Source organism: Cetorhinus maximus, chromosome 11 (assembly GCF_964194155.1).
Source record: "Cetorhinus maximus chromosome 11, sCetMax3.hap1.1, whole genome shotgun sequence".
NCBI lineage: Eukaryota > Metazoa > Chordata > Chondrichthyes > Lamniformes > Cetorhinidae > Cetorhinus > Cetorhinus maximus.
This window is the reverse complement of record NC_135889.1, coordinates 64,339,140-64,358,583: the sequence shown is the minus strand read 5'-3', so window position 1 is coordinate 64,358,583 and position 19,444 is coordinate 64,339,140. Positions and strand designations below refer to the sequence as shown.

General features: G+C 39.6%; 1 protein-coding gene across 4 annotated transcripts in view; it reads right to left on the bottom strand.

The window, feature by feature from the left end:
• Positions 1-19,444, bottom strand: part of ubr3 (ubiquitin protein ligase E3 component n-recognin 3) — a 353,894-nt gene that overhangs the window by 150,113 nt on the left and 184,337 nt on the right. For all 4 annotated transcript variants that reach the window (XM_078552128.1, XM_078552129.1, XM_078552130.1 and 1 more), the window contains 3 exons: positions 8,797-8,946; positions 7,336-7,469; positions 4,897-5,007 (listed from right to left, as the gene is read on the bottom strand). In XM_078552128.1, the coding sequence (XP_078408254.1) occupies positions 4,897-5,007; positions 7,336-7,469; positions 8,797-8,946 (395 nt within the window). The remainder of the gene's footprint in view (positions 1-4,896; positions 5,008-7,335; positions 7,470-8,796; positions 8,947-19,444) is intronic.

The window sequence follows — 19,444 nt, the reverse complement described above, 5'->3', positions numbered from 1 at the left end:
CTCTCTCTTCCTCCTCAGAGGAGGCGCCACCAGTGGAGAGACAAACCCCCATTGCCAGGGTAACAGAAGGCTGTCTGATACCTGGAAGGGTCCACAAGGTCAAAGTTCTCCAGGGGCCTTGGAGACACCAATGAGTCCTCAAATGAAGCTCAGAACAGAGATGAAGCTGTCAAGTTTGAATAAGCAACGGGCAGCAAACTCTCTCCTAAACTCCTCATTACTCACAACAGCAGTGCTGCTGACCCTTTTTATCCCACCCTTGGATGAGGTTTTGTTAAAAGTTTGGCTGCCCAAGCGACGAGCGCAAAATCGCATAGGAAACGTATAATCGAGTACAATTGGCTTTTTAATGGGCTTTAGTAGCCTTTTAATTGTTGGCGGGCGTGGCTCCAACACCCACACGTGTGTCAACCTGAAGATTGCTCGCATGTGGGAAGAAGTCGGGACACTCGCCCGATGTCATCTCGCGTTATTTTACGTCAGTTCACGTGGGGCATGCACCTGCCTGCGAAGCGGGAAATTCTGTCCTAAGTAAACATATCTCGTGATTCTGTCTTTTGATTTGTTTTATCTCAATTTCAAAAGGATCTGTGTGTTAGGTCAGGCAAGATCTTCGAATTATTTTTTTATTTATTAATTCATATGCTGTTGGCAAATCCAACCTTTATTTGTAAACCCCTAATTGCCCTCAAGGTAGCAGTGCAACGCCTTCTAGAACCACTGTAGTCCATGTGGTGAAGGTACTTCCATAGTGCTGTTAGGTGAGGAGTTCCGGGGTTTTAACCCACCAATAATGAAGGAACATATCTATATTGCTAAACCACAATGATGTGCAACATGGATGGGAACTTGGAGTTGGAGGTGTTTCCATGCACCTGCTGCCCCTGTCCTTCTAGGTGGTAGAGGGCACAGGTTTGGGAGGTTCTGTCCAAAAAGCCTTGGTGAGTTGCTGCAGTGTATCTTGTGGTGCAAGGGTTCTTAACTGAGGAGTCCAGAGTCACTGTGTGGCTTCTCCCAACACCATCAATCTAGTTCCCCACATCAGCTCAGCTCTTACTGGCTGCTGGTTGGCAAACATCAAAATTATAACCTTATTAGTCATGTGACCCTCTTGATCGCTCATATCTCTTTCATGTGACAGCAATTCATTTGCAAAGTTTGATATCTGAACTAAAGTGCCCACATTTTTATATCTTTCGCCAGGTGCAAAGTACAATTAACTGCACCTGCATTACTATTCATGCTCCATTTGAAAGCCTCATCTTTTGGACAGCAAATAATTTCACTCAATGTCCAGCATTGGTTATTGAAACCATGAAACAACAAACCCAGAGCTTGTAGCCCAATGAAACATGAGGATGGTAATGCAGGTGTAGTTAATTGTACTTTGCACCCGGTCAAAACCTGCCATTCTGTAAAAGTTCACCCTTGTACTGTTGTGCAAGGTCCATTGGAAAGGCTGATAAACTGTGCAGCTTGAGTAAATGATGCATCTGTCATTTGCTTAATGAGCAACAATTCTATCATGGAGCAGTTTAAAGCAACCATGTAGGATTTGCTGGAGCTACAACTCATTGCTAAGGCATTAGGGGCTGGATCATGCCTTTTGTTGGCCTTGTTCCCTCTATCAGAAAGCTTGGTCTTATGTTATTAGATATCACCCAAGAACACTTCAATTAAAGAAACTGTAAATCTGGGGGCACAGTAACCTGAGAACTACCAGTGTTAGACAAAATAGCTGACATGCTCCTAAATTTCTGCAGCCAGTTTAATACTGCAACAACATCAGATTTCCTTACTTCAGAGGTTACTTCCAAAGAAAGGGCATCAGTAATGCTATAAGCCCATTGATATTCAAATTAAGTTGACCCAGGAAAATAGTATTAGTTCGCACTAATGGGCAGAAGTAATGTCCCTGTGTTTTTGGGGTGGTAAACTGATTTACAGTGGGAAATCCAGACCCTTCTGGCCTCACTAGCAAGTTGTGACGAGTCATTGACATTACTGGAAAGGTAAATACTGCTGTATAATACCTGGCTACACAAATTAGAAATTTTGGTGCTGTGTTAGTTGGGGCAGTTGTGAAATACTACAATTTGCCCCTAGCCCTGGGCTTGGAAAAAGGGTAAGCCAGCTAGCATTTTCATTAACAAATATCCATCAACTTGAACATTTTAACATTACTGGGTACACTGGATCACAGTAGGTCATACAGCCCCTTGAGCTTGAATGGATCAATTTGGACCTGGCTGATCTGCGTCTCAAATCCAATTTCTTGACTGTTGCATATCCCTTGATACCTTTGCCGACCAAAAATGTCTCTCACTCTTGACAGCTTCAACTGTCCTAATACTGACACAGCCTACTGTGTGGAAAAGTGCTTCCTGATTTCACTCCTGAACGATCTAACTCTGATTTTCATAATACATTCCCTTGTTCTCCATCCCCCACCAGAGAAAACAGCTTCATCGTATCCACTCTATCAAATTGTTTTAACATTTTAATCCCCTCGATCAGATTATCCCATTATTTCCTATACTAAAGGGAATACAAGAAAAGTTTATGCAACCGATTGTCATAATTTAATCCTCTAAATCCTGGTATCATTCTGGTCAATCTGTGCTGCACCTCCTCCAAGAACAATATTTCCTTCCGATTGTGCGGTGCCCAAAACTGAACTCTGTACTCCAGATGGGATCTGACGAAGACTCCATACAACTGCACCACAGCTCCCTTTCCTTTATATTCCAGCCCCCTTGAGATAAAGGTCAACGTTCAATTTGTATTTTTGTTCACTTTTTGCACTTTTTACCTTTAATGATTTAAATGCTTCGACTTCCAGATCTATTTTACTATTCTGCAGTTCCTAGTTTCACACCATTGAGAAATACTTTAACTTGCCTTTCTTAGGTCCAAGCTTTACAGACTGCTACACTGAACTTCTATGGCCATAGCTTTGCCAACTCATTCAATCTATGTCCATTTGTAACTTCTTTTCCCACCTTGTCTACATACTGTCCTTCTTAACTTTGTGTTACCTGTAAAATTGGATTTACGACTCTCTATTCCTTCAATCATCATTGATAAATATAGTGACACACTGAGATCCCAGTTGGGAACACCAATGGTCATATCCTGCCAGAGTATCAACCCTTTATCTTGGTCTCCTACAAGCCATTCTAACCCAAGTCAAAAGGCTGCTTTCAATTCTACCTCTAAAGCTCTAAATTACAGAATCACACAGTGCAGAAGAGGCCCTTCGGTCCATCAAGTCTGCACCGACATGAGAAACACCTGACCAACCTGCCTAATCCCATTTACCAGCACTTGGCCCACAGCCTTAATGTTATGACGTGCCAAGTGCTCATCTAGGTGCAACCTGCCTCCACCACCCTCTCAGGCAGTGCATTCCAGACCGTCACCACCCTCTGGGTAAAAATGTTTTTCCTCACATCCCCCCTAAACCTCCTGCCCCCTCACCTTGAACTTATGTCCCCTCGTGACTGACCCTTCAACTAAGGGCAACAGCTGCTCCCTATCCACGCCCCTCAATCTTGTACACCTCGATCAGGCCGCCCCTCAGTCTTCTCTGCTCCAACGAAAACAACCCAAGTCTATCCAACCTCTCTTCATAACTTAAATGTTTCATCCCCGGCAACATCCTGGTGAATCTCCTCTGCACCGCCTCCAGTGCAATCACATCCTTCCTATAATGTGGCAACCAGAACTGCACACAGTGCTCCAGCTGTGGCCTCACCAAGGTTCTATACAACTCCAACATGACCTCCCTACTTTTTTAATCTATGCCTCGATTGATAAATCAGTCAGATGTAATTTACCTTTAAAGCCATGCTGGCTCTCTGATCAGCTCATATTTGTTCAAATGCTCAGTCATTCTATTCCTGATGAGGGATTCTAGTAGATTCCTCACAACTAGTATTAAACTGGTTATCTGATTTCTCTCTACAGTTCTTAAATAACAGTAGCAAATTTCTAATTTAAAAGTGCAATTTCCAACTCAAAATATCATGTCAAATGTTTACACAATTTCCTTGCCAACTTCTTTCAGTTCTCCTGAGTGAAAATCATTAAGTCCTGGAGATTTATCTATTCTACGTCTCATTATTTTCTCTGTTAATTTTTTTTTTAATTTAAAAAAATGATATGAGTTTAATAAGTTTCACTCCTCGACTTAGTTTTAGATTCCTTTCTATCATTAGACTTCGGAAAGGTACTCGCGGAATCACAACTGCACGTGTGTTTGCCTTCAAGAGAGAGGAGTGGAAAGCAGGAGAATGTCACAATTGAAGTTCTGGCTTCTGACTTGAAAAAACAGAACTTTGCAGAAAAACTACGAGAATTTCAAAATGTTTCACAGAATTTCTGTGTAAACAACAGCTATAACATAAGATTACTCGATAAATTACAGGTTTAAACCAAACAAAAGAACCTTTCTAGATGTGTATGGGCAAAAAGTAAAGACTTCAGCTGTTGCTGAGAAACAATAATTATGGTGTGGCACAAACAAGTCCTTGGAAAAACGTCTGGGCAATTTCAGTGTTTTGGATTTTTTTTTTAAAAAGAGGATGTATCTTTTGGGTAGCTTCTTCCACTGGATGATTGTTGAATTAGAAGGGTGCATTTCTTATAGGCTTTCGTTCTTTCCAAGATGCGATTTAAAAGCTTAATTCCAATGAAAAAGATGCTCCCTAAGCACTTCAATAATAAAATATAGCTCCAGAAATATCATTCACCAAAAGGTTTTGTCTGAAGAAAATGGGAAAATACAACTTTTATTGGCGTTCTGAATTTCCTCATTGTTTAAAAAGACCATTTTTACATTACAGAAACATGATTCATCGAACTTTAACAAAAGCAGCTCAGTTGTTAACTCACCCGCAATGATTCCATGTAAGACTTATGACAGTCAATATGTAAAGTGTGTCCGCAGGTCTGAACATACACACCACCTTCCCAACCTATGGAGACTGACTGCAGGCAAGAACTCTACATAGGAAAGAATTGTAAACAAAAACTTGTTTTATTTTATACTGACAAAAAAAATACAATAAAAGAAATGCGGAAGCAAAGGAATCAAGTTATCCCAATAGATCCCAGATGAAAACACACCAAAGTCAAGAAGATTGACAAGGCATTTATAGTAAGGAAATTGTAAATTTTTCATTTCTAGTTTATATGCACTTTTTGTATGGATCTGCTTACTTATGGAATTTACTAGTCAAATGAGTGAAATATCTAAAATCAAACATAAGAAAGGTCCAATCAGATCTAACAGAAAAACACCAAAGTTACGATTTTGTTACAATGCTGCCATCTACAGATCATCCTATGCATCTGCTTAGAACAAACATTTTAAAAATACAAAACAATAAAGTAATTAGCACCGATTTAGCTGGTCACAAATGTACACATATTCTTGTGGAAAGCACTCTACCATAGATTGTCAATTGTAGTACAGCAATGAGGTTCTGATAGTAGAAGTCAAACATTTCGTTCCCCCCATTTGCTTTTTTTTAAGTTTGGAAGGTCTATTAGTCAAGTTTGTTTGAACGTTGTTTCAGAAATTTATAGATAGTTACTTAGAACTTTCATTTGTCATTAGTACTCAATCCAAAGACAGCTTGCAATTAAAAAAAAATGATTTTCACCACAGAAAATGGTGCACTGGGTGTTTGGATGATTGCACAGTAGAAATCATTCTACTGAACGACTATTCTATTAAATATTGGGAAGACTGAAGCCATTGTCTTTGGTTCCCATTCCAAACTCTATTCCCTAACTACCGAATCCATCCTACTCCATGGCAACAGTCCAAAATTAAACCAGTCTGTTCTCAACCTTGGTGTCACATTGGACGCCAAGACGAGCTTTCAATCAAATATTCGTGCCATCTCTAAGACTGCCTTTTTCCACCTCCATAACATCGCCCAGATTTGACCTTATCTCAGCTCATCTGCTGCTGAAACCTTCATTCATGTTACCTCTAGACTGGACTATTCCAACACACTCCTGGCTAGGCTCCCACATTCTACCCTCCATGAAACTCAAGGCCATCCAAAACTCTGCTGTCCGTGTCTTAATTCACACCAAGTTCCATTCATCTATCATGCCCGAGCTCCTCAATGACCTAGATTGACTCCCGGTCAAGCAACATTTTTATTTTAAAACACTCGGCCTCACTTTCAAATTCCTCCATGGTCTCACCCCTCCCTATCTCTAATTTCCTCCAGCCCATAACCCTCCAAGGTATCTGTGCTCATCTAATTCTGGCCTCTTCAGCATCCTTGATTTTATTCACGCCACCTTTGGTGCCCATACTTTCAGCTGCCTGGGCCTTAAGCTTTGGAATTCCCACCCTAAACCTCTCTGCGCTCTGCCTTGCTTTCTCCTTTAAGACACTCCTTAGAACCTACCTCTTTGATAAAACTTTTGCTCATCTGACCTAATATCTCCTTATGTGGCTCAGTGTCAAATTTTGTTTCATAATGCTCTTGCGAAGCGCCTTGGGACATTTTATTACGTTGAAAGCACTATACAAATATGAGTTGTTGTATTGATCTTTATTCCCCAATAAACTATACAGACTATTTGCTAAAGTTTAATTGCTGTTTTTCGGATTGGAGTGGTAAAGTTTGTAATCAACAAGATTAAAAGAAGAAAGGGAGAGAGATTTAGTGTCAGCTATGGAAAACACTTCTATGGTTTAACAAAGCATCTCCATCTCAAACCATTGCACTTATGGGGCTCTCATTTCCATTGAGCTCAACAACCATTCTGGTTATATCTCAGTGAAACTGCCTAACTGGCAGTAAATTGTAGAAAATGTTTTGGAATTAACTTGAGTCCACGTAAACTGAACTAATGCCTTTTTAACTTGCCACAGCTGGAACATTACAGCAAAAGAGAGGTTTTCATCCAATCACCTGTGTCCCAAAAGTGAAAAAATGTTTTGCTAACCCAAGACAACAAACAGTCCCTACTTACCTTCTCATACCACATGTCAGAGTAAGTCTGGGATTCAGAGAGGAGAGAATGTGTTAATATCTTGTTGTCAGGCCTATGTCAATACCATAGTGCACAACCAACAATGACATGTGTCAAGAGAAGGCTCATTCACCTAATATTTCCCCCCTTCCCAATGAGGGCTTGGGAGAGGATGAGAAAAGACCCATACTTCATACTGGACCCAATTTCGATCATATTATGGACTTTACACAGTAATTCCAATTGAATGCAACTATCATTTTGTGTTCAGAGTCAAATTACAAGATGGAAAACCTGATTTTTTTTCAGTCCAACAAATATGACACTTACATCTTTAAAGTATTGCTGCAAATCTGTGATCCTAACATCATGCACAGTTCCACAGGTATCCTCAGGGTAAATCTGCTCTTCATCACTGGTTGGCAATTTCTTTGGTTCAGTGCTTCTACGACGGTGCCCAAGAACTGCAATAAATTAACAGATCAGTACTGGCATGTATAAATGTCAGAAATACAGTAACAAGCACATTACAATTCAATCCTTTCTATCTTACCTGCAACTTACAAAATATCAAGGATAAGAAATTAGCAACAGCAACATTAATTTTGTTAAAAGCACATTAAAACCAGATATGGCAACAAGATAAAAAACAACTGCATACATATTTGGAGGAAAAACTATTTTGCTTGTGATTTGCAGTATATAATATTTAGGAAAAAATGATCAATTCTTCATAGTTGCCCCCAAGGAACTGAATCCCTGCACAATCTTATAATTTCTCTTTCCTTGCAGTGAACATGCTGGATGGAATGAGAATACTGAGGGTATCGTGAAGTTGCAGTAGAAACAGGCTTTATCAGCTACTACTAACAAACAAAATTTTAGAAAATAAACAATAAAACAAATGATTTTAGCAGAAACCATTCAATGATATATCTAAAAATAATTCTCCAACAATTCTGCTTCAGTTTTCCAGGAGCTTATCTTTATCAATTTTGGAACTTGATAAATAAAGTGATCTATGGTTATCTATAAGCGGTTTTCATACTGTAGATGTACAGTCCATATAATAGGAATATGGATGATGGACACTGACTTGGTTTCTCTGATAGCTGCACTCCATAATATATATACCCCTCAAAAATATGGGTCAACGAATTGCCATTAGGTTAAGGAAGCTGTTTTCAGTTAATTAACCACAGGGAACCAGCTCTTTCACACCCATATTTCCATTAATAAAGCAACTGGCTCTCCACTTTCTATAGCAGAGGCCAGCATTACCAAGCCTTTAGAAGTAAAAGTAAACAGGCAAGAGCAATGAATGGAGGCCACTTTTCCTAGGTGGGAGAGAAAATACCTGGGCAATATAATTTTAGCATTAGTTTTCAATATTAGAATGGTTAATGAGGTTGTAGGCATGGGCATTGTTTAAGATGTTATTAATATTGAGAAATCCTGATTAAATATCCTTTATGAAAAACCTTTCAGGTCTACAGAAATTAGATTTGGCATACCACTCAGAATCATTATCACAGTTCTTTGACCTTCAGAGTCAATGCCTTGAGAGTATTAAACAGAAATCAGCTTCAGGGAAGAAGGCATTCTGTGCAACACAGCTAGATTTTCTTTTGGAATCATGTGTCATTCTGGTTTAACAAGTTCAATATAACAGCAATTTATCCCTTGAAAGTACAGCAATAAGAAATGCCATACTTCTATAAAATTATCTTCAACCTTAGTTCATTGATCAAGAAGTGCAAAATAAAATGTACAACTTGTGAAATTGGCTACCTGATGAAGCCTGCAACAGAACCACTAATCCAGTCGGTCTCTCCTCCGTTGATGGGCCACTTTGTCCACAAATTACACAGTCATATACAGTTTCTGCATCCTGTTGTTCAGATGATCCTATATCCATGGCAACATCACTGTCAGGTGATTCTGAAAGGAAAGTCTTTGCATTTAGAGTCCACTCAGGTAGACATATTTATACAAGCAAGGTTCAAAAGTACACACATTTCTAGAGAGACACTAACTGAAATGCAATGACACTCAGCGTACAATCATCCCTCTCCGTACGCTATTTTTAGCAAAGTCGGGTCTCAAAGAAATAGAGGCTTGCCTGACTTGACATCCCAAATTGTAAATACGTCAGGTGAACCTAGCAAAGAGCGGGTGCATATATTAAAATATTTCAAATTTTATATGCTGTTTAGTACCATATGACACAAGAAAATTATGATTTTTTTCCATCATCTGGCTTGCAAATAAAAGCTCCACTAACATTTTATTGCTGGTAACCTGAAAGATGTCTTCAAAGTCAAGTAGGGTTATAAGATAAATAACAATAAATGTTTCCAGGGACACACAAGGTTACAAGTTTATGATGTTCACAAAAAAAATCAAGGGAAGCTTAGAAAAAAACTTTACAGATGTAGTTAGAACTTAAAATTCTCTGCCCCAAACCGCTGTTGAAAGAGTCCACAAACTCATTCAAAAGAGAACTACATTGTTGTTCAAGAACAAAACGTAAACTTCTCTAGGTTGCACTCCTCTTTGCTGCACCAGTGTTAGAGCATTTATCCATTTAAACAAATACAAAAGATGATTTTTAAATTAATGCAGTCTAGGAGACCAATATACAGCAAAGCTGATATTCCTTGGGTTGCTTTAGCTACAAATGTATACTTATGGGTGTTGCTGTTAGCAGCAGAGTTCTCTAATGCTTAAGTCGTCTACCGGTCACAGACAGCAGCATTAGACTACCATTTATAATCTCCTGGTCAGCAAAACAAAGAAAGAAACTCAAAAGTTGTCCACTTCAATCAAACTCCCCACTCCCAGACAAATAAAAGGGGTTAATCCCAGATTTCCCTTGGTCTTTAGTCCAAGGAAACTTCTAAAAAGTCACATTGTTGCACATATTCTTGTCATACACTTGCTTCTAGTCTTCAGAAAAGACCACCTCAAGTTAGAAGAGCCATGAATTGCCCCTCCTGACAGAACTGGACTTGACTATAACCGTCCCTGTGGTTTACTGACACTGGCATTTAGTGTTCGAGTTCATAACAGATTGATTGTCATTGGTGAGATATCAAAGTAACCATGCTTAATAATAACCATCTCCAAGTAAAAACTTAAATTCAATACCTCACCAAAAGAGAATGATGGAAGCAAAGGATAGCAGAAAATAAGAAAAAATAATTTGCTTACAATCACTACAATATACTTTCATGGGAGAAATGGCGATATGTCTTTAAAAATATACACAAATAGAAATTTGGATGACCTCAATATAGTTTTGGCACTCAATTTTACCATTTATTAACTTAAACCCAAGATGTTAGTCAGAAATTTAAAAGAAATAAAATAGAAACTCCTTCAAATTTGAAAACAACTTTGCATTATTTACTAATGATACAGCAACAAAGAAATCTAAGGCTTTAATTCAACACACAAATTCACATTGACCAGCAATTTTAAATACTTTTTACTAAGGAATATGGGCCAAAACAGAGAGAGTAAGGTCAATACAAAAATCAAGTTGATATGAGTTAACACTCGAATGACACCCAACCACCTTACTCTAGCAGCATAGAGAATCATATAATACTGTGCACCAAACTACTGTTGACATCCTTCAGTTTAAATCAGTACTGTGAAAAATTATGAACAGAACCAGGACAAAAGATAGCTGCAAGGGACAGAAAACCCTTGATGTCATATTTCTAATTATCAACATGAAGGTTGAAATCTGGACTACCTTGAGCATGACCTTTGTTAACGCATTGCATTATAGACATAATAATCTATCCCTGCTTTAACCAACTCCCGATAGTTCAATAAAGGACGACCAATTTTTAAAAAGAGTCAACTAATTAAATTCTGTATGTCTTCACCTTCATTACAGTGAAGTCCATGTGAGGTTTTTCCATTCACTTTGAAGCTTTGTCTGAACTAATTTTATGGACCATATCACATGGTTATGAGCATTTTATTTCCAACCAGTCTTACAAAACATCTAATTAGCAATGAACAAATATTCAATTGTCAAATAAGCTTAATTTCCTGAAAAGATGCTTATGTTGTGATTATTCAGGCCTATGAAACAGTGTTTTCTCACTCAAAATGACAGATGACAGTTTCCATGAATCCACCATTCCTTTTACAATTTGAAACTTTCGACTTCTGGAAAAGTAGAAAGCAGCTTAGCCCAAGCCGACCATTTTAAGTCGATTATGGTTATAATACACCTAGTAACTTGGGTAGAATTATCACGTCTTCGTTCAAAAATTGGAAAATATCAAGATGTTAATCCAGTTTCATGCAAGATAAAGGAACTAATCAAAAGTACTTCCAGTTAATTTACAACGGCAAAGAAATTGGAAAAGTACAATACAGCGCCAATAGAAATATGCATTGACTTAAATTTGGTTTCCCAATAAACTCTTGCAGGTCTCCCTTTATGATTTCTGTTGACAGAATCCCTTGCTCGTAAACAGAACAAACAGGAAATTTGAGTGGAGGGAAGCACACTATCTGGCCTTTCACCTGATTTTCTGTCCATGTTTGCACAGTCCATGTCCAAATTCATGTCTATGCTGTATATTGGTGATCCAACTGCTGTAGGAACAAGAAAATCTGCCCAATCATATTTTAGGTATCAAATATCTTGCAGAGAATATGGAAGCTGAAGTTTATGGCGTTCAATAGTATGGATAAACCTCAAGTTTAATTAGAATTGCTGAACCAACTAAGAATAAATATTAAAAACAAATACAGCTTTAACTTTCTTTAAGATAAGCTGGCTGTCAATCGTGATCAAAGGAAGTATATAAACTTCATGTGGCAGTAAATTCCCTAATATTTTTGAAAGATAACATTACAGATAACAAAAAAACCATTCACTGCAACTGAGAAGGTGTACACATAGTTGCAACATTATTCACCAGTAGTTTAAGACTTTACTGACTGTAAACCAGTAAACAATGTCATCTGGTGATGACCGATCGGATTACAATAGTTTAAAATACACAATCCAAACTTTTACACAGATCACAGTGCATATTAGTAAAAGCATCACAGGTGGTGCCAGACTTGCTGAATTTTTCCAGCTCTTTGTTTTTATTTCAGTAAAGCATCTCTGAGTTTTGATTTGAAATTAAGGGTCATCGACCTGAAAGGTTAGCTGTTTCTCTCTACATGTGGCCTAACCTGCTAAGGATTTCCAGCATTTTCTGCTTTTATTCTAAATTATTCTTACCAGTTTCTGAGTATTTATAAATACAAAACTCTTGCAAAACTCTGGACAAACAGCATTTCAAATGGTTTCAAACTACAAAACCTCACATTGTAAGGAAATTCACTCAGTTCAAAGAGATTTAGCTAAATTAGAATGAGGAGTTGATCATTCTTGAAGTTTTGGGCTGTTGACTGAAAACTTAAAACAAAGCACTTAGTCTAATTAACTTTTGAATAGCAAAATACTGTTTTACATATACACTGTTAGTAACCAGCACATACATCACAATTTGCACACACATCCAGTTTAGCATTTTTTTTGGAGATTGTTGCTATGCCTGCTCTTGTCTAATTTTGCAGGGATTTAATGATATTCATGCTCCAATTCCGTGCATTGTGAGCACTAAACTCAAAAGAATTTAATCTGGGAAGTAAAGATGCAAGTACCAAAGGCAGCACTTCTGTTCAACTCCCTGCCTGCCAATTCAGTTGACCCAACGGGATCTGCAGAATTGAAACATACTTTGAGACTGAGTCAAAGTGCACTGTGAAAATGTTAAATACCATGGGTACAGCAAGATATAAAGTGCAATGACCCGACGAAACAACAGCTGAAGCCTATATAAGAAATGTCAACTTACATGACGGATTAAATCCTTAATAGCTTAAAGTAACGATTTTCACAACATAGATTTTTTTTTGAGGGAAGGAGATAATAGGGGAAAAGGCAGTAGAATCTTGCTTTGTGATGGAGCTCATTGTGATGGATGTGTAAGCACAATCTGGTGTTGTACTCAAAATACACATTTGTAAAAGGAGTATTTCAGCTTTGGCCTCCGAATTGAAGTCACTAACTAAAATTCATTTAAGTATACATACAATAAATTTCTTGGTTGAAAGCAAAGAAAGAACTTGCATTTCTATCGCACTTTTCACAACCTCAGGATATTACAAAGTGCTTTATAGTCAATGAAGTACTTTTTGAGATATGGGGGGGAGGCTATTACCTTATCTGCAGGGAGCAGGCAGGTCAGTGAGTCGTGGGAAACTCACACATGCTGTAGAGTTTTAACTCCGTGCGTCAGTGACGTCACAGATGGCTTCTCCTCTTGGAGGCCAGCCTCACTGACAGGCTTGGCACCCCAGTCAGGTAGGGAGCTGACCAGTGAAGGTTGCAGCAGCATTAGGGTCTACACACAGGACAGTCAGAGACCTCATGGTGGGGGAGATCACTTGCCAGAGGGAGTGGGGGAAGACATAAAATCGGGGGTTGGGGAGGGTCGAAACATGGTCAGATCGGACGGCTCAGGGAGAATGTCTTGGGTCTTCATCATGTAGGCTTCTCAGGTAGACAACTGGATCCAGGAGATAAGTGTGAAGGCACTTACTCATAAATCCACCGAAGTCTTTGCCTCAACGAAGCTCCCAATTCTTGAGAAACCCAATTGACAACAATTCCCAAAGTTGAAAATCTGAATGGTAATGAGGCTCGCAACTTCATTATATCTTTGAAGTTCCAACCCATCTCTTTGGAGCAGGTTGGCTGCCTGTTTAACTTCCAGCATCAGTTAAAGCTAGAAATGGCGTCATCTGGAGACAGCTTTTGATCAGGAAACTGATTGTTCAATCTTTAACCGCACCACCCCACAACTTGACCTAAACCTTAAGGTAAAATGCAGCTCATAATCACTGCTGAAAAGGAGCCAAAGACTCCTTAGAAGGAGCTCACAGAAAACCTGGGCCCATTGCTCCAGAGGAGCTTAAGTTCTATATGCAAGATCTGTCTTGCCACGGGTGTTGTCAACATATTCTGGAAAGATAGAAAGATGGAAAAAAAGATAGGTACTATATACTTCAACAACAATTTTTGATCAACGGCAGGTTGTTTGAAAATACATGTAAAAGATACATACAACAAGGTAGTTTTGCTTCAAACATTTTTTGCTGAAAAGTCCACATTCCAATCACCATACCAATAGCGTGTCCTATTTCATATTCAAGAGAAAATAAGTGACAAGTAGGAATTATTTTCCAATGAAAAATATCACTCAACTTCCACTGCTTCTAGCTGGCTGCCTCTCAGACATGAATCAGGCAGATATTCCAGCAATAGTGACAAAAATAGGTTTGAGTACAAACACAGCTAGAAACTGAAATTAGCACTTGCATCCTGTGTAACCACAAATAATTTAAAGAGATAAGCCTAACAGTTCCAGTGTCAATGTTAATGTTACAGTTTGGCTCAATTGATAATGCTCTTCTACGTGGATAAGAAAGTGATGGGATGAAGTCCACAATAGAGCTTCAATGCATAAGGTAAAGTGACATGAAAGTACAGTATTGAGGTGATATTGCACCAGTGGTGTCCTTCAGATAGGACTATGAAACCAATGTACTTTCTACTTGATCAAGTGGGCTTTGAATAATGATACAGGAACTTTAAACAACACCAGGGTGTTCTACACAACATTCTTTGCTTGACAAATAGAATATAAAAAATAGTTTAACGCATGCAATGAGTTTTACCTCACTGCCACCTCTCTCATCTCCCCCACTGTTGCTAAATTATCAGACTACTTATCTGACATCCAGTACTGGATTAGCATAAATTTTCTCCAAAATATTTGGAGGACTGAATTCATTGTCTTCAATCCCTGCTCAAAATTCTGTTCCCAAGCTACCATATCCATCCTTCTCCTAGGCAACAATCTGGGACCAAACCAGTCTGTTCACAATCTTGTCATATTTGACCATATATCTGCGCCATCATTAAGGCCACCTACTGATGTGCAACATCACTGACTTCCCTCCTGTTTCAGCTCTTACTCGTGCCTTTGTTACCTCTAGATGACTTCTTCTTGCATATGACATCCTTCAGCTTTACAAGCCTAAGCCCAAGATGGACAGCCAAGTCGCAGTAGTGTGTGTTTTGAGTAGATGGGGGGGGGGGGGGGGTCCACCAAATCTTCATTGGCCACATTTATTCACAATGTGGGCTGCCCTTGAAATTTTATTTGTGGAGGAGGTGTGATGCCCTTGCATGGAGAGTGCAGATCATGTCAAGTGTAGACCACTGTTTGAGGGAGGTCAAACACTGGAGGCTCTACTATTGGATCACTCATCATATCTTTGTTGGCTTTATTAGTGTCAGCCCAGAGGTTGTACCATTTTGTCAAAACCTGTATTACTCAAAGCATTCGCAGAGTTCCAGAAAGGTTTGCAGGGTTTGAATTGCATATTGAGTAGGTTCTGAGAGTTTTCATGGATTGGCAGTTCTGGTTGCTTTCAACGCAGTCAAACTCTTTCAGTTTAATTGCCTTCTGGCACACATGAGGAGGTGGGATATCAGATAGGACTGAGAGCTATTGTACAGGTATTGATTTGTGCACCATGATTATCTACATGTGTTGAGGACAATATCCAAGTGTTTTGTGTGGCTGTTCTCTGACCACATGGGGGCAATGTTCTGAACAGCACACAAGAGCAAGGCTACCAGTAAGAAGAGAGCATGCACTGGGTCTCCATCTGGTGCCTGCTAGTTTCATCAAGTGGCGCACGAGGAGACAGGCGACTACACCGGAGTCAGACAGAGACTGAGTGAGTAGCGAATTAGGTTCATATGGGAATTTGGTGCATGGAAAAAGAGGTGTGGTATACATAGGAATTATTCCAGATTAATTAAGAGAGCAATTAAGTTAACTAAACAATACAAGTAACAATGGCAGAACAGGTGTTATGTTGCAGCTGTGGAATTTGGGTGCTTTTGGTGCCAAGATGATCCAGGATAAACACGTCTGCAGAAAGTGTAAGCAGATAGAGGAATTCCATTCAGGATTATTGATCTGGAAGCCGAACTACAGACATTGCACCAACATAAGGATGGAGGAGAAATACCTGGACACTTAGTTCCAGAAGACGGTCATGCCTTTTAGAATAGGGTCATCTGTTTTGGTCAGTGGTCAAGGACAAGAGGACATGACCACGAGCAAGGCAGGTAAAGGGGCCAAACAAAGTTGTGGAGGAGCCTCAGACTGCAATTGTCAAACAGGTTTTAGGTGCTTACAACCTGGAGGGATGAAAGAGAGGTCTGTCAGGTGGATGAGCAGACTGGCAATGGCACCATGATACAGGAAGCCATTCAAGCAGGGTGAGCAAACAGGAATATAGTGGCGGTTGAGGACAGTATAGTGAGGGCAATTGACAGTGTTCTCTGCAGCAACAAGTGAGAGTCCAGTAGGCTGTGTTGCTTGTCCAGTGCCAGAATTCAGGGCATCTGCTCAGGGCTGGAGAGGAACTTGCAGTGGGAGGGGAAGGATCCAGCCGTTGTGGTCCATGTAGGTACCAACGACATAGGCAGAATAAGATTAGAGATGAATGCATGGCTTGAACACTGGGAGAAGTGGGTTTTGGTTCATGGGGCACTGGCACCAATACTGGGGAAAGTGGGGCTGTACCGTTGGGGCAGTCTACACTTGAACTGTGCTGGGACAAGAGTTCTTGCAAATCGCATAACTAGGGAAGTAGAGAGAGCTTTCAACTAAACAAGGCGGTGAGTTGTCAAGCTTTGGTAGATGCAGCAAATCAAAGGGTAGATTCAAGGGAGGAGACCATAATACTAATATGGGAAATGAGGATCATCAAATAGCAGGATTGGACAGGGATAAAGCCTAAGAATACACCAATAGCCAAGACTAGATGTTACAAAGACAAAAAAACTAAAGGCTCTGTATCTAAATGAATGTAGCATTCATAACAAAGTAAATGAATTGATAGCACACATTGAAGTAAATAAATATGATCTGATAGCCATTATGGAGACGTGGCTGCAGGATGACAAGGATTGGGTCCTGAATATTGAGGGGTATATAACATTCAAGAAGAGGAGGAAGCTAGGTAAATGTGGAGGGGTAGCACTGTTGATCAAGGATGGCATTGATGCAATAAGTAGAGATGATCTTGGTTGAGAAGATCAGGATGTAGAATTGGTTTGGGTGGAGATGAGGAATAGTAGGGGAAAGTAGTCATTAGTGGGAGTGGACTACAGGCCCCCTAACAGTAACCACAATGTAGGACAAAGTATACAAGAAGAAATATTGGGTGCTTGTGATAAAGGGTCAGCGATAACCATGGGTGAGTTTAATATACATATAAAATGGAAAAATCAAATTGGCAGTAGTAGCCTGGATGTGGAGTTCATAGAATGCTTCAAAATAGTCTCTTAGAGCAGCACATTCTGGAACCAACCAGAGAGCAGGTTATATTAAACTTGGTATTGTGTAATGTGACAGGATTAATTAATGACCTCAGAGTAAAGTTAGCCCTGTGTAGCAGCTACCACAATATGAATGAACTTTATATCCAGTTTGAAAAGGAGAACAGTGGGTTTAAGACTAGTATTTTAAACTTAAAAAAGGACAACTATGTGGGCAGGAAAGCTGAGCTAGCTGACGTGAACTGGGATACTAGGCTAGGGGATAGATCAATAGAGAAGCAGTGGCAGATATTTAAGGGGATATTTCAGAATACTCAGGGTATGTATATTCCTACTATAAAGAAAAATTCTAAGGGGAGGACCCACCATCTGTGGCTAACTAGAATAGTTAAGGAAAGCATCAAACATAAGGAAAAAGCATATCACTGCGCAAAGATGAATGGCAGGTCAGATGATTGGTCAGAATATAAAGAATGGCAGAGAATGACTAAAAGGTTAATCAGGAGAAAGAAATTAGAGTGTGAGAGGAGGCTAGCTAGAAATGTAAAAACAGCAGGAGTTTAAAGTACCTAAAAAGGAAAAGAGGAAGTAAAGTGAGTGTTGGTCCCCTAGAGTGACAATGGGGAGTTAATAGTAGATAAGAAAACGTTGGATGAAATGAACAAATATTTTGCTTGCCTTCACTATAGAGGATACAAAAAAATCCCATTAATAGATAGAAATCAAGAGGTGAGAGGGAGAGGGAAACTTGATGAAATTACAATCACTAGGGAAGCAGTACTGAGCAAACTGATGAGCTGCGGGCTAACAAATCTCCAGGTCCTGATGCACTTCATCCTAGGGTCTTAAAAGAGGTGGCTAATAAGGTAGTAGATGCATTGGTGTTAATTTTCTAAAAGTTACTAGATTCTGGAAAGGTTCCATCAGGCTGGAAATTAGCAAATATAACCCCTTTATTCTGCTCTGCGAATCATTTTCCAGTCCTCACTAGATACAGGCAAGGTCCCAGAGGATTGGAGGCCTGCGAACGTTGTACCATTATTTAAAAAGGGTGCGAGGGATAGGCCAGAAAGTCCGACTTCAGTGGTAGGAAAATTACTGGAAACAATTCTGAGACACAGGATAAACTGTCACTTACGAAGGCATGGATTGATCAGGGATAGTCAACGTGGTTTTGTTAGGGGAAGATTGTGTCTTACTAACTTAATAGAACTTTTTGAGGAGGTAGCAAGGAGGATTGATGAGGGTCGTGTAGTGGATGTTGTCTACATGAATTTCATTAAGGCAGTTGACAAGTTCCATGGCAGACTAGTCAGAGAAGTGAGATCCCATGGGATACGGTTGAAGTGGCAGGTTGCAGCCAAAATTGGCTCAGTGACAGGAACCAAAGGGTAATGGTCGATGGATGTTTTTGCGAATGGAAAATGGATTCCAGTGGCGTTCCACAGAGCTCAGTGTTGGGCCTTTGTTGTTTGTTGCATATAATGATTTAGACTTAAATGTGGGAGGCATTATTGGGAAATTTGCAGGTGACACAAAAATTGGCTATGTAATTGATAGTGAAGGGGATAGCTGTCAACTCCAGAATTATATCAATGGTTTGGCTGAGTGGATGGAAAAGTGGCAAATGGAATTCAATCTGGAAAAATGTGACGTAATGTACTTAGGGAGGGCAAACAAAGCAAGGGAATACTCAATAAATGGGGAGTTATTAAGAGGGGTTGAGGAATTGAGAGACCTTGGAGTGCATGTCCACAAGTCCCTGAAGGTGGCTGGACAGGTGGACAAGGTGGTTAAAAAAGGCATATGGAATGCTTTCCTTTATTGGGCAAGGTATTGAATACAGAAGCAGGGATGTAATGATGGAACTGTATAAAACGCTGGTTAGGCCACAGCTGGAATTTTGTGTACAGTTCTGGTCGCCACATTACAGGAAGGACATTATTGCTTTGAAGAGAGTACAGAGGAGATTTATAAGAATGTTGC